Source organism: Candoia aspera, chromosome 7, assembly GCF_035149785.1.
Source record: "Candoia aspera isolate rCanAsp1 chromosome 7, rCanAsp1.hap2, whole genome shotgun sequence".
NCBI lineage: Eukaryota > Metazoa > Chordata > Lepidosauria > Squamata > Boidae > Candoia > Candoia aspera.
In genome coordinates this window covers 33,629,021-33,645,644 of record NC_086159.1, presented here as the reverse complement: position 1 = coordinate 33,645,644, position 16,624 = coordinate 33,629,021, and the positions used below count along the sequence as shown (strand labels likewise).

The 16,624-nt window shown below is 36.8% G+C and overlaps 1 protein-coding gene across 1 annotated transcript; it reads right to left on the bottom strand.

Annotated features, from left to right (window-relative positions):
• Positions 1 to 6,649: 6,649 nt before the first annotated feature.
• Positions 6,650 to 10,752, bottom strand: PDE6H (phosphodiesterase 6H). The gene is made up of 3 exons (XM_063308687.1): positions 10,592 to 10,752; positions 9,244 to 9,284; positions 6,650 to 6,726 (listed from the first exon to the last, which is right to left on the bottom strand). Exons 1-3 carry the CDS (start codon positions 10,750 to 10,752, stop codon positions 6,650 to 6,652), a joined length of 279 nt encoding a protein of 92 aa, XP_063164757.1.
• Between the last annotated feature and the right edge of the window lie 5,872 nt (positions 10,753 to 16,624).

The following is a 16,624-nucleotide window of genomic DNA, read 5'->3' as shown; positions in this document are numbered from 1 at the left end:
CAAAATAGAAATCAAGAATAATGATCCACTGAAGGTGCAACTGACCAGAAAGTCTTAAGGCTGGCAGTGTTGTGGCTGCCTAACATACTGGTGGGGATGAGGTGAGGGCATTGTTATGAAGACAAGGCAGAAAAATGAGGTTGTTGTGCTGATGCAGTTGGGGAAAGGCCCTGCTACAGCTAAGCCCAACAGAGTCTTTGGTACTTTAAAGATGGACTTTGCTTAAGCTGTTGCTAGAAGTCAGGCGGAGAAGCATCTGGGAAAGGCAGGGAACTTTTTAAAAGAGCATTCCAGTGCTAAAAGCAAGAAGCTATGTTGTGCAATCTACAATACTTATCATGATTGTCTCTGCAATTATCCTGCATGAAAGAAAAGTATTCTGGCACAAGGATCGGTATATAGTTCTCCTGTACTGAAATACAACTCCTAGAATTCTGGTTTGCAGTAGCTGGTAAGAGCTGTGATTCAAACTGGAAAGTCAACCTATACTGCAAGTCTCTTCCTAGTGCACATTAAAGCAATATGCAAACACATGTTCTAAGGAAGTGTTTCTCATTCTTAGCAACTTTAAGATAAATAGACTTCAACTCCCAGAATTCTCCAACCAGCATGCTGGCTGGGGAGTTCTGGGAGTTGAAGTCCACACATCTTAAAGTTGCCAAGGCTGAAGTTTTCCTCTTTAATAAGTCATCAACTCTGCAAAAACAAGGCTAGTTAAATAATATCTAGGTAATTTCTACTGGGTGGAGATAGATCCAACTAAACAGATGGATTTATTCCATCAGAATGGTGGATGGGGAGGGCATCAATAAGTGTGTAATTATTTCAGGAGCCCTAAAGAAATTCTCAAGTGCAATTTGAAAAAATCACAAGTCCTCATGGAACTGGATTTCAATGTCTGCACGTTTCATTTCGTTGAATGTTGAACATTATGGCTCAAGATTTAGTAGATCAGTCTGGAAATTATCCCAGATCGTAACCCATCAGTCAGATCCTCCTTCCCCCATCTCACTTGAGGTCTGAAAAATTCAAAAGCTTGCAGCTATTAATTGACAATCTGTTTGGCCGCATAAAGCTATTTCCCTAACGTGGGACGTTGGAATCCGCTGGCTGGGATGCTCTTCCGTTGCCTTCATTCACACAGCGCTCGCTTAGGATCATTCGCGCTGAGCGATGCAGGCTCCCTCACCTTTGTATGAACGCGTGAGTGCTGATTCCTGAGTGGCAGGGAAAGAAGGGGAACCCCTAACCCCGCATAGCTGAACTTCAGCCCCGACCGCGGCGTCAAGCCCCGCAGCAAAGTCAAACCGCTGCACTGCCAGGGCGTGGCCTTAGCAGCCTCTCGTGGCCCTTGATGGCGGCGGCTGCCGTGCATTCCAGCGGGGAGACCGTTGCTATAGTAACCGCGAGCGAGCCGGTTCTCTCCTAGAACCGTTCGCCTTTACCGCTCCCTCTCCTGGGTGGCGTCTTGCCTAGGAAAGGCAGCCTGGCTCTTGCGCCGGGAGAGGCCAAAAACAGATGTCCCCGCCGTCCCCTCGAATACACCGCCGCTGCTGCCGTGTCCTGCCCAAGAAATGGGCATTAAGCAATGAAAACGCGCGCGCAAGCTCCTGAATTTATAACTGAGCTAGGCAGGCTACTTCTCTTTGTCCTCTGACCCAGGCGTACTTTTTCCAGGCTTCTTCCATTTGGAAGAAATTCAACACAAGCGCCTATCATTGTATCATTGTGCTGCATCAAAAACCCCACCTGTGGATTTCCATCCTTCCTCCATAACCACTAACGGCACAGGACTTGAAGCAGAGAAGGAGAAGAAAGGCAAATAACTGAGTACCCCCTTCTCTTAACTAACTTATACTCGCTAGTTGGACTGCGCCCTGTTTGCAATTCTGCTCTTTACTGAGTTGGTGAAATCGCTTCACAGGGGCAGAAAGGGGGGAGCGTTTCAAAGAAGTGCTCCTACCCGCCTGCTGGCATTGCGAAGGTTGTTGGTTCCCCGCCCAGTCTTCCTGTCCTGGGAAGATCCGGCAGAAATTTACAAAAGCGAATCTCAACTCTGAATCCCCATGCGGTGAAAAGGAGAGGACTTGCAACTTTTGGCTGTAGTTGTCCACGCTTCTGAACACTGAGATATCTGCCACTTGTACAAATATACAGCCTATCATGCCTTTATATTTGATACGGAATAGGTACATTAACTGAAAATTATGGGAGAAAAAAATGCGTGTATATATTTTGGTTCTGACTTTGGCAGCATTTGGTAGCATTTGAGCATTAGTACTCTGATACACGATTTTTGGAGTATGTAAGGAATTTCAGCCAGCCCACAAACTCTCATTTCCCATTTTTTGTGTAAACACAGAATGTAAGCACTGAAATAGATTTGGGAAGAGCATGCATTTTGACTGATTAAATGGAAATGTTGCTAAGCATAGAGCTGTTTAGTAAATTAGCAGCTGTTTCTGCTGTTGTCTTTTTATGTGTTTATAATTTTAAATCACATTTTAAAATCAGCTAAATTGAATAGGAGTAAGATTGGGAAAATACTGAAAGAATCCTAATTCTTGAAATATAATAAATATCTTCAACAAGAAATGTTAAATTAAGTTTTAAATAGCTTGATTTGTTTGCTTACGGCAACTAAACTTGGAGATTATGTTGCTAAAGCCTTAGTATGCATTACTGAAAAGAACAACAAAGGATTTAGTGTTCAGGATTAGAAAATATAAATGTGATGTCAGAAGCATAGATGAGTAAAAAAATGAGCAAATTCAATCATGAATAAACAACAGAAATGAGTTATAGTAGTATAAATAATATTTTTGTATGTCATTGTAAAAGTGTTTGTCTCTTGGAGACCTTTGCAGCCTGTTCTTATACATAGCTTGCCAAAGGAATAAATACAGATTATGAAATTTAGAATCTATCAAGCTTCCCTCCCATGGACAGAAGATTGTAATTCATGGGAAATGGAAATTAGTATCCAATAGCTTCCAGTTAATGAGAAGAGATAACTGTCTTATTCTGCTCATGAACATTTGAGAATAGTTGCTTCACAAGTTCATATTCAATTTATATCAGACTGTTAAAATGTAGTCGTTAACTGCACAGCATTAACACTGATCATATATTATATCTCAGTAAAAAACTGAGCCACACTTTGGTTCCCTATGTAAGCGCAAGTGTTTAATTTGCTCATTTATGATTTTGAATCATTCTATATCTTAGAGCCTAATGGAATTTGAGATTTAAGGTCACTTTAAGATACACTGTCAGTCATACTGCTTTCTTACCACAGATAGCTCAAAGACCGGTTCATTGGGGGGGTTTTACATGTGCCATTATAATAGAAGATTATTCTATAGATTTGTTGAATTACTGTTCCCATAATAATCACTGAATTATGGGGACTGTAGTCAAGCATGTCTAGAGGATGTGAGTTTTGGGAAGACTGCAACTGAAAGAAGCTGTACAAGATCAGAAATCATGGAGACAGCTGGCTTATGGAATCACCAAGGGTCAGATATGACTGAATGGATAATTCGATTTGAATCAAAACAACATACGTTTAGTAGTTCTTTGGGGTACACACTGTTGGATAATATGTATACAGAAGAGGTGTGTGAGGGAGTTTTATAAATTATTTATCTTAACACTGGTGGTTTCCATAGTGATACACTTATATTAATGGCATAAGATACTCCGGGGACCCTGATAATGCAATGTATCTCTTTTGTGTACTAATACTCATATTGGTTTACACTGAACTTGCCATCTGCCATCCATTATATATATGCTAATAGATAAATAGGATAGCATTCATTGATTCATTTGGAAGAGCTCTACTGAAGTCATATCTAATTTCTGAGTAAGCTTTCATAAGAAAGTGGTAGAAGCTGATAGTAAGGCATATTAAACACCTACTATACATATTAGGATACATTGGAAAGCTCCATTTTCCAATCTGTGTGACTGACTTGCAATTCATTCCAATGTGCTTGGGTTGCTATATAAAAACATAGTAGGAAACATGGGATTCAAACAGCAGAGAAATTTGGCATATAAAACCAGGAATTTCAAGGAAAACGGAATAAAAAATAAGAAACAGAACAAAAAATATATTGGAGACCATAAAATAAAAACTTTTAAAAATGGAAGAAAATTGTATTTAGAAGCCAATCAGTAATTAAATCAGAGATGCATGTTCAGAAGCAATCATGTAGATGCAATTAATGCTCTCTGACAACCCACATCAAAATAGCGGTAAAAGGAAAAAAATATCTCAGTAATATGAGTTAGTGAATGAAATACTGTAACATACTTCATCCTGAATATCATATAGAAGACATTTAAGATGCAACTCTATACTGTACAGAAATCCTCCAGTTCAATGGTTATAGAATTTTGTGGCCATGCTGCTAATAGGATAGCACTGCATTTCCAGATCCAGCATATGGGATATACAGGATTGGTTAGCCATTTCTCCTGGGTCACAATTTATTATTTTGATTAATGATGTAAGACATATATGGAACTTGCTGTTCTTCATATATTGCTAAAGTGCAACTCTCAAGAGCTTCGATCAGCATGGACAATGGTGAGGGATTCTGGGTTTTCTAATTCAGCAACATTTGAAGAGCTATAAATTTCCTCAACCCTAATTCATCCTAGAGTTTTCTGGGGCTATTCCAAGTGGGCTCAATGAATATTCAGTCCAGTAATTATAAAAAACAATAACACAGTAGCAGTGTTGGGATAGAGTTGGGGAAAAAGAAGTAATAATAAATAAATAATAACAATATTTCCTGGAGTTGTGTTATACCATGGCAAGGGTAAAATGGGGAACATGAGCAAGGGCAATAATAATATAAGCATTTGTGAGATATCAAAGATAAGGTAGAGGAAGCAGTGGCTAATAATTCTGCTTCCATAAATAAATGGAGTGTCCAGATGGTAGGTCCAATACTACCCAAAAAAAAAAGGCACTGTGCCACTGTTCTGTCTTCCTTTTCCTTGATTGACATTTTCTGGTAAGGAAAAAGATGGAAGAAGCTGTAGGAAATATAGGAGAGTTGCAAACAAAAGATGAGGTTGCCTGGATCCCCCATAAAATTCTGTGAATATCATCAGCCATTTGAGTAAATGCTGTGTCTGGAAGCACCAATACAGCAATCACTTGAGTCCATCAGATTCTATATGCTACAGTACAGCTTAGCTGGTTCACAAGGAAGTTTTCTTGAGTTGTATAAGGAGGAAAAATCATACACATAAGTCAGAACCATGCAAAACTCTAATTCATGCTGAATATATGTGATAAAGTGAGGTAACTTAAATGATCATTACTACTGATGGTGCAAATAAGCTTTCTCTCTAAAATCAAGTACTGGAGGACATGTTATTCATAAAATATCTATGAAAGATTATAGCTTTTATTGAGAAACTAGATATTTTAAGAAGAGGTTAGTTTCTACTGAAAATTCATCCTATTCTGGAATCAAAGAGACCAGAAAACTACTAATTCATTTGAGAACCTTTATCTTTTCTCAGCTAAAATCAGCCAAATAAATCTACCAGTGAGATCATGATATACTGTACATACAAGATATCTGGAATTAGGTAGTTTAATTTATAAATGAAAGCATCAGAATGACTTTGCAATCAGGAAAACTCAAGATGGGTTGCTGACTCGTGTTTCCACCCACCCCCTTCCACCATTCCATCTGCAAAAACTGACTAGACTGTCAGTTGCTTCTCACTTAAATGCAGGTTGCCTCTTCCATACTAAAGGAAAGTTAAGGAAAGCAGGGCAGATTGTGCAACATATCTCTTCTACAAATCACTGCCACTCTGTGTCCTTCAATATCTGAAGCCTGAAGTGGCCGCTTCAGTCTTCTTAATAGTTGAATCAGTTCTGTTTGAAATGTTTCATTCATGAAAACAAGAGTGCCTTTATATAGCACACATATATAACTTGCCAGAAATCCCCCTTCACAAGAAAAACTAAGGCGAAACCATATCATTTATGTGTGACCTGGGCCAATAACTTTACAGTATTATCAAGCTCTTGTTTTTTCTGGAGCTATAATTCATAGAATTTAACAGTCTACATTTTTTTCCCAGAATGGTAGCTAGTTTTGTAATTCTTTGGAAATTTCCATTTATATTTAGTGATAAAACATCACAAGGGAGTACCATTTAGACTATGAGACTAGCATATCAAATTTTCCTGAATGCATAGGAGAGTTCAATTCATGGGCTCAAGTCAAGGATTGTGTATATATGCACAAACACAAAACATACAAAATTAGGAAATATGAATCCATGTTTGAGGAATTCTAGATTACAGAATTCTAGATTAACTTTGCATATATTAACCATTTTATTTTAGAAAAAGAATGCAAGCTATTTTATAGGAAACATAGAAGCTTTCAAGGTTCTTAGCTGAAGTTGAATACTTGAGCAGATTTTCATAATTTTCTGAAAAGTGAACCCAAGAGCGAAGTTTCACATTGGTGATCCTTATTCACAAAGCCATCTGTTGTGTAAAATGTTAATATTTTGGATGGAAGGGTGAAAACAAGAGTTATATGTACTGTAACGAAGATAGGAGCTTCAGATGCCATCAGAGATAAGCAGGAATTCTGGTTGATTATATTATTCCAAATTGTGCCAACTCATGAAGTTCCAGATGGCTGAAAGCTTCCCAGGGGCAGATCACAGTGATATCTGCAAGAGAGACAAAGAAATTGCTGCAGCTGATCAAACTGTAACAAGATCATATAAGAAAGAATTCTGTGAGTTGAATTTTCATGCAAAAACATCCCATCTAACAATTTTTCTTAAAATGTAGTTAACTTTATTATTATGGTCCATGACTAAAACAATACAATGTCAAGACAATTAAAATAAAAGTAAACTGGAGCATTATATAACAAGTAAAGCATAAAAGATAAAATTCTCTGAACTGAATTACTAAGACAATTAATTGCCAGTTACTTTTATTAAAGACAAGATCAGTAAGAGACTAAAGTATGACTAAAATTGTTGGCTACTTAAATGATAACTCTTGGAAGATTGATATGAATGAATAAATATAAATTTGTCAATTATCACTGACTGTTACTCAATATTGTAAAATCAGAAAATGACAACTTAAAACTTTGCCCTGAGGATTCATAACATTCTAAACAGGGAAAACTAAACTATTTTGTGACAAACAGTAATGGCATTCAAGAAGAATTTAGCTATTCTCCTGGAGGTCATTTCTAAGGTGATTTTAAAGTGAACATTTGCACATAAATGGAGCATATAAAGTACAAGGAAGACAGCCCTTAATCTAACATGTGCTATGAGGCAGATTAGGAATTGATAGCTATTTTGTTCTATTTCTGGTCTGAAATGTCATACAATTTCATTTCTAAAACCATTATGTATTATTTGCTAATTACAAGTCCATTTATTTTCTTTTTGTAGATAACAGCTATCTCTTTTTTGTTACTGTGTCTCAGAAAAGAAGGCAGATTAGAGGAAATAACTAAAGGCATTTCTGAATCCTATGAAAATCTTTTGCGGTCTGGAGATATTCTTTTAGAATCGTTTCAGTGGTTTGAGTAAGACTCATTTGCTATCTGTGGAGAGTCCAGCTCCAGTGAATCATGCATATAATCATGAACAGTTCTTGCATTATACTTGAATCTTTTCTAACTGTATGTCTCATCTGAAATGGTGTGCCATATATAGTACAAATTTACTGATAAAGACCAGCTGTCAATTACACATTATTACAAATTTACTTCTTTATTTATAACACTTATGTAGCTGCCCATCTTATGTAACATAAGTTTGAGTGGCTTGCAAACAACAATAAAAATAATAAAAACCATAAAAACCATAAAAACCAGTATCAGGAAGACAGTCCAAAGGAAATGGGAATTGAAACTAAATACTCCTTAACATAATTTAAAAGCATGGTATATATAGGGAAAGAAGATGGGGGAAAAGTATAGTAACCCACAAACAGGAATAGTTACAGAACCGAATTTAGCTTTAGAGTTTTTTTCCACAGACAAATGCAATAAGATGAGAGTATTCTGCTTTTCTGGCCTACCAAGGTATTGGATAAAGGGGTATTATTAAATCTGTGCACCACCAGGCCATACAGAGTACACACATAACTGTCTCAGTTTCTCCCAGCAAGCATGGATATAAACAGTCTTTCATTGGGGTGTTATTATATTTCCCTTCCATTAACATGGATGGCAGAACATTAACCTGGTCAAACAAAAAGCTTTTCAGTAAAGCAAACACAGGATATTAACTAAATAATTGGCTGAAATGAAAGGTCTTCCAGACCAAGCATCTCCTTCATAGGCGAGTGTTGTACTTTCTGGTGATCAGTGCTACATTTTAGTTCTGTCAAAAACATGTGAGATCAAATATTGTACTGAGATTTCATAATATATTAGATCTACAGTAATTCGGTGCCTTTATTCTAGGATAATAGAAAGCTGCCCCAAAGGATTAAGGAGCTAAGGAAGCCATCAATGAAAATACTTTAACCAGAATTTTAAATAAGAGAATTGCATGTAAACTTCTAGAAAAGCTAGTCTAGATTTCAAATGAAGTCAAGAACTGGAGACATTTTAAAGAACATGAAGCATGGTCCTTAGAAATTTAGATTATATTGTGCAGGTAGATTCTCAAGGAAGCAATACTGCAGATGCATTGGTGCCAAGCTGTAGAGGGTTTTACAGGTTAAAACTAGTATTTTAAATTGCACTCAGAAGCTTATTGGCATCCAGTCTAGGCCTTAGCACAGGTTTAATAGGCTCTTGGGTGTTGGTACCTAGCAGGAGACAGACTACAACATTTTGTATCTATTGAAGCTTCTGGCTGCAAAGACAGCTCATGTACAGTGCACTGCAGTAGTCCAGACATGATGATAAAGGCATGAGTAAGGATTGAGTCAAATGCTGCCTTTAAATCAATAGAGACTTTTCAAACAGGTAGCATGTATTAACACACTGATCAAAGATTGATCCTGACCCCAAACTAGTTTGTTTTCTGGCCTGTACATTACCCTGCACCAGCCAAGTGACTAATTTCTCATAAATATTGCTGCTGTAAAATTTACTGATTATACTTAAGAGACTAATTGGGTGAATGAACAAGTCATAACATTATTCTCTGTATTAAGTAGTCATAAGGGACTATTTAATAGCATAATTGTCCTATATTATTTACCTGTTCCAAGTCCTTCCATTCCTGGGATATCGTCTCCAAAACTATGGACAAAGAAAACAGAGAAAGAAGATATATGAGAGGAAGGGAGGGAGGGAAAATATCGTATATGCAACATTTTTTTTTCCTAACCCAAGAGCAGAATGACAAAAAATGAGTATTGTGAGAACTTTTTCCACTGTAGGACTTGAATGTGGTTTTCATTAGCATGTTGTTGCTTTTGACTTGGTCATGTTTTGTCTTTCAGTGTTCTGATCCAAAATGTAGACTGGACAAACAGAAGGACAATGTTAAATAAGACTCTAAATCAGTTACATGCTAATTTTTTAGGTCAGAGGAATTAAAGCCCCCTTAATTTCTAATGAACTTTCAGTGTCCAAATTGGCTGCCTTAGGAAATAACAGAAAGAGCAGTAAGAAATGCTATTTCAATTAAAAAAACAAAGCCCAAAGCAAATAAACACAATATTTGCAGTCCCTTGAAAATCTTTCTGTCATCATACCACCTTGATTGACTTTGTTAACATGGGGTTGCACAGTTATCATGGGTATCTTATCTAAGGCCTGAAATATAAAACAATCAAATATAGAAATAAGTCCCATTTAAATATGATTACATACATATACTTTGATCTTTAAGCCAATAGTCATACTGGTATTGGCAAGTTATTCAATTTGATAATTCATAAAATTTCATCATGCCATTTTATAAGTTATCCAAGAATCCCAAATAATTCTAATGCCTTTAGTAGTGAAAGGGGGTCTATGTGGACCAGCTATTACCAACTACACCTATCAATTCCATTTACAATACAATCCTATGTATATATGCTCAGAAGTTAATTTCATTGTGTGTCATGGGGCTTACTCCCTTGTACTTCATTAAGATTACACAAAGATAGCTATTACACTTGCAACTTACACCATAGTTTGAAATATAGTATAGTTTTTGTGCATTATCTATGGCACTTAAGAGAGCCAGTTTGGTGTAGTGGCTAAGGCACCAGGCTAGAAACCAGGAGACTGTGAGTTCTAGTCCTGTCTTAGGCACAAAGCCGGCTGGGTGACCTTGGGCCAGTCACTCTCTCTCAGCCCTAGGAAGGAGGCAATGGCAAACCACTTCTAAAAAACCTTGCCAAGAAAATTGCAGGGACTTGTCCAGGCAGTTGCCAAGAATTGGACATGACTGAATGGAAAAAAAAAGTATTGTCGAAAAGCCTTCCAAAAAGCCAGTGACTAGACCAGCTGAGAATTAAGCTACAATTTAAGTCTGCTGGGAGGAACAAATTGGAGAAAGCTGTTGCAGAATCTGCAAATATTTAATCATCTGATTTCTGGATAAGAATGCCTACCCTTTTACTCCTTTCTTAGGAGGCTTGCTCTTGAACTGTCTTGTCTGCCTTTGCTTGAATTTAGGAGGCCCCTTGCGTGGGGTGGTTGGCCCCGTTGGATTTGTTCCTGTTGTGTCTTTTGGGTTGAGGTTAGTAGCTGCAGGGATATTGTTATCAGACATTCTTCAGTTACAGTGAGATACTTGGCTTTTTAAGGTTCTTCTCTCTAAAACAGAAAGTAATGATGTTAATAAAATTGGAGAAGGGAGTGTCTTACAACACAATATTTGATGCCACAAAGATTGAAAATTTTAACCAGTACAGAGTCATTATGCATCTCAAAGTAGATAGACAGATGAATACTCCTGTCACATAACATTGCTTCAGCCCTTTCCCCTCACCCACCTGAACAGAGGATCCGGTTTTCTGTTTTAGTTACTTCATGTATAGATCTGTATTCCTCCTTTGTCAGTGTTAGAATGACCCCATCTCCAACTTATTTTTTCTTTTAATATTAAAAAAACCTCATAAAATGTTGCAATGGGTTTAAATCATCTTCACTGAATTTATTGAATCCTATGTACTAAGTACAGACAAATGTACTAATTAGAGTTCTTTTCTTTAGCCCAGGTAGCAATCTGTTCCTTTGCAATCTGTGGGTTTATTTATTTATTTTATTTATTTATTTTTATCCCGCCTTTATTATTTTTATAAATAACCCAAGGCGGCGAACATAGCAAATACTCCTTCCTCCTCCTATTTTCCCCGCAACAACAACCCTGTGAGGTGAGTTGGGCTGAGAGAGAGTGACTGGCCCAAGGTCACCCAGCCGGCTTTCATGCCTAAGGCGGGACTAGAACTCTCAGTCTCCTGGTTTCTAGCCCGCTGCCTTAACCACTAGACCAAACTGCTTACATGCACTAAATCATTCATCATTATCATCAACATCATCATCCATATTTGTTTCTTTTATTTCACAGCTATCAGAATACGCCCAATGTTGGTTAGGACAAACCTATGTTGCTAATGGCCTTTATACTCAAATACCACTGAGAAAAGTATCTTTTCAATTTTGTGCCTCTCATGTATGGAAAGTCACATGCTGCTAATTTTCAATCCCTCATTCTATATTTTCTTGACTGGTTCCCTGTATATTCTCACAGAGGTAAGGGGGGAAAAGTCCTAATTGTTTAAAAAATGAATGCTTAATATCAGACCATCACAAGGTATTTGTAATACAATCTTGAATTATTTTCACATACTAGGTTAAAAAAAAATTGCATCCAACAGAGCACTGAGAATATTCACCATCAGAAATGACATCTAAAAAACCACAGGCGCTCACCTCTAAAGCATCTTAGTTGCTAGGTCTTTTACTAGAGTCCCTGGGAGTCAGGTGGCATATGAATTTAATAAATTATTATTATTATTATTATTATTATTATTATTATTATTATCATCATTATTATTGTTATTATTATCATTATCATTATCATTATCATTATTGACATTGAGAAGAGGCAGAAAAAGAGTGTCACACTTGAATGAAGCAGATATTCTAGCAATTATTTGTCAACAGAGAGAATTTATTACAACATATGATCTCCATACCCATGTTGGGTATCTGATTGCACTAATAAAATTTATGCTTTGCCACATACCATGAAAATGCAACAAACTTCAAACAATTTAGGTTTATATCTCCTATAACCATAAGCCTTAAAACCATATTTGGGGTTACAGTTTGCCTGTAGACGTATATGATTTTCTGTAAAATTCTAAGCATGCTCACTTGGAAGAGAGTCTGATTGAATTCAGTGGGGATTTAATTAAGCTGTGATATTATGCATATTTACTTTGGAAATTCTGTTAAAGAGACTGTGTGTATTTGTGTGTGTGTGTGAGTAAACAGACATAGGATCATTGTTGTTGTGTATTGGACTAGTGATTACTTTTCCTCCTGGTAACTTCTTAGGTATATACTGTATTTTGCTTTAAGTACCCATTCTTGATTTAAGAAACACATATTTTCATCTTGCAGATAGGAGGGTGAGGGGAAAGCATTAACCAGGCTAAAGATAAAATTTATAGGAGAACCAAAAATGTAGTCTAATTCCTGATTTCCTGAATGCCATTATAGGACCAGATTCCTTGTTAAATTCAATGGAATTGTGTCAGTTTGCATTAGCACAAATAGATCTCTAGAGTCTCAAGGATAGCACAATTTGTTCTTTGTACAATATGTGAATATGCTGTTTAAAGAAATGGTACAAAACAGGGACAATTAAAGTGATCTTATTTTGTCTGCTTTCACATGAAAAACAGTGGGTAACCTCTTTAGCAAAAGGTTCTCACATACTATTTTAGGTCTTAGAGCAATTCTTTCCTACCAAAACCAGAAACATATCAATGAGTTCTCTAACAATGACCTTCCCTAATTATTATAAGCCAATGAATCTGTTTCTAAGTGGCTTTCATCAAATGGGACCCTACCTTATAGCTGATTTCTATACTTCAAATAAGTTATTTAGGTATTTAATATCACTATAATGCATCCCATGCCTAACACTGACTGACCATCTTCCCCACCCCCACCACTTGCCTACCTATTTAAGTTTTGATATTTTTTTTGGCTTGGTGTCTTCACCAAGCAAATCCTTTATTATCTTACCTTGCTCAAGAAATGTCCAATAGTGGTTCTGCTAATAAAATTGCTCACAGTTCTTGGAAAATATGTAATCCTATGATGACCAAATCAGTGTAGGCATTAGCAGTGAAGTCTGATTTGAAGACTGCTGTGCAAATGAGTGTCCTTTCTCTTCCCACTTTTCTCCGTCCTTCCCAATCTGAAACTCAGTGTATTGTAATTGTCTCTGACTTATCCTTATTTAGCACAGGAGTCAATCTATCTTGCTTGCGTTGATGGCTAATTTTACCTAGTTTAATCTTCCACAGAAGGTTCTTATCATGATGCTGTCAGATGACAACCTACTTCCATGTTAATCTCTGTTCTTCTTTCATCCTGTTTGTTGCCCTGTAACCAGGAATGCTTCTATGCTAATAGGATTTAGTTTCTTTCTAATCCATTCCTTTTTCAGCTTTAATCTCTGATCCTTTAGGAAAGGGAAAATAGATGCTTAGTCTGATGCTCTTTAGCAAGGCTAGGCAAAACTCTTCATGGGTACTTCTGATCTTTTTTTAATTTATTGCCTTGGAAAAGCTGCTCATCCAGCCTCCGGGTTGAATAGGAACATTTTGCTGGTTCACGGAAAGATAAACTATTACTTTTTTTTCTTATATAATTTTTATTAAAGAAATAAAAGATAAACATGAAAAGATGTAGAAGAAAAGTAGTTAAGAAAGATAAAGAAAAAAATGTTGAAAACAATAGAGAGTGAAGAAAAAGAAAGCAAAAATAAAAATAAAAATAAAGAAGCAACTTCCTATCTTTTTTATAGCAGGTATAGACATACTTGATACCATTTCCCCTCTTCAGAATTACATAACGTAGTTCTCTTCTACAGCCCTTTTTAATCAGTAAATCCAGAACTCACCAGTTCATTTTTATCCATTTTCAGCAAAAGGTCCATAAAAGAAAAGATCAACTGTTACTAAACCATGGAAGGTTATGTCTTTTTACAGTATTCCCAAACTACTGCATCAGATACAAGGCTTTTGCTTCTCCAGCGTAGTATGATTTGTATCACAACTGTCTTAAAATTCAGGCTTCAAAAGAGACAGTTAAGAGTATTCAGTGTGAAGTCCCAAATTCTTGCTGGAATCTTTTTAATCCAGACTGAGGTATGAGATGTGCCGTTGCAGGTTTCTAATTTTTATATCTTAATAATGCAAATCCTGGGTAGGAACTCCTTCTCTCATCCACTCGCTTTAACTTTTACTGATCACAAGGAGCTTCTATGTAACCCTGATCAGTCCTGTACCCATCTTGTATATTCCGGATATGAAGTGTAACTCCTATCATTCCCAGGATTGTGGTGCAATTCATGTACAGTAGACGGCACCAACTTGGAAAAGCCATATATATTCTATATACATAGAATATTATACTCTATATGTCTCCTTGGGAATATATATTACAAAAAAGCTACATTTTACAACAGAAGTTGGGACAATCCATAAGTAGCAACAAAGAAATACAGAAAATGTTTTTCTCTTTGCTGCTTCTCAGTGGTTATTTGGATTGTTTAAGCCTAAATGTCGTAGGTTAGTCTGTGTCATGCCAAGCTGTTTTGGTAATGTATTTCTAAAGAATAATTTAAATGCAACAAAATGTACTTGGCAATGCATCTTGTTTGACTAATCTGGAGGTGTAAGATGTTCATCATTCCATCAGAATATGTAAGATCTTGATTAAATTATGGTGAGTTTATTAACAAGCCAGAATCAGAAACCACAATTATTTTAAAGGCAGGGGGCAGCTAAACAGTTTTTTGAGGAAGAGCTGATCAGAACTACAAGGTTGCTTTCTTAGTGCGAATATTAGCCACTAATTCTTCCTCGAGTTAACCATAATTTCCATCTGTCCCAGCCCACTGGGAATTTAATTTGTGCCTACCTTTTCCTACTACACATATAAAATAGAGTTTTCTGACTTGTGCCAAAACAGGTTGTGCTGTCCTGTTCACCTGGCAGACTTCGTTTTATTGTAGGCAAAGACCATTCCTACTGGCTTGGCTATTGTGTGCTATGGCAGGAATGTCCCTTTCTCTCTGGTCACTGAGAGCTGTCCTCCACAGCCTTTTTGATCTGGGCTGCTGAGCTGATTTGACCAGTAAACCTCTGCACTTTTTTTTTAACAAGTTCACCCATGAAATAGTGGAATGCTGAGTCAGTCCTTCCTTCCTTGAAATTAACATTAATAAATTGATTATTGTACGCTGCCCAGAGTCACCTCCCATGAGATGGGCAGCTATATATAATTGACAAACAAACGAACAAATAAATAATATAAATAAATAACAAGAGTTCTGCCAGTTTCCCCTTTTAGCTCAAGTACCTAAAGAACAGAAAAAGGCTGATGTTTTCTTTTGTACAAGTCTACTGGTGGATGCACCAGACAGGAAGGTGTCTGGTATGAGAGGGAGTCAATCAAAGGGGTACATAGAAAAGATCTGTCTATGGAAAGGAATTTCCTTAACGACAGAAAGGAAAGCAATTGTTGTTTGCTCTCCTGGCACGGGTGGAAGGGATAAAGAATCAGGCCCCACCAACTGTGGTCAGCTGGTCCAGACAGAATAGTGGGCATCATTATAGCTAGAGCAGAGGAAAGGGCTGAAAACTGGAAAGGGATTTCTTAAGCTGGATTCATTTCCAGCTGGTTTACAGCCAGGAGTCAAGCAGCTTAAAAACATTGACATTTTACAAATCATAGTTAATCTTGAATAGAATAGAATAGAACAGAATAGAACAGAACAGAACAGACAGAACAGAACAGAACAGAACAGAACAGAACAGAACAGAACAGAACTTTTATTACGGTCACAGACCAGAGTTATAGTTAATATTGATGTAAACTTCTTTTTCTTTATCTTTTAAAGCCCAGGATGATGGTGAACTTTTTGATTTGTGCAGGCTGCCTGGGATACACAGACATGTTTTCAAAAGTCTACTAAGAAAAGAAGTGAAAGGCAATAACAATGAAAATAACGTATCATATAAATAATGTATCATATCACGTATCTTTATCAGCTCTTGATCATTTCAGGTGTTCTTGTTTTGCTTTCTAAAGAGGCAAAAGATGGAGGAAAATTTCTATTTGGCTAAAAGAGCAAAAGCAAAGAACAAAACTAGTGCAAGACCATGTCCAAGAGCCATTTAGAGAAAAATACATGCTTATGTGTTAGAGAGTTTTCTTACTGGCAAATTAACCTAGTATGTTCCACATTTGAAAGGAAGTGAGCAAGGTGTGAGCCCACTAAAACTGCCACATGTACTGAACTACTGATCAGTGTTACAGCACCTAAACTATTAAACTACTTAAACTATCCTCCTGCCACACCCTAAAGGATTAACTATTGAATCCTTTCAGATGGA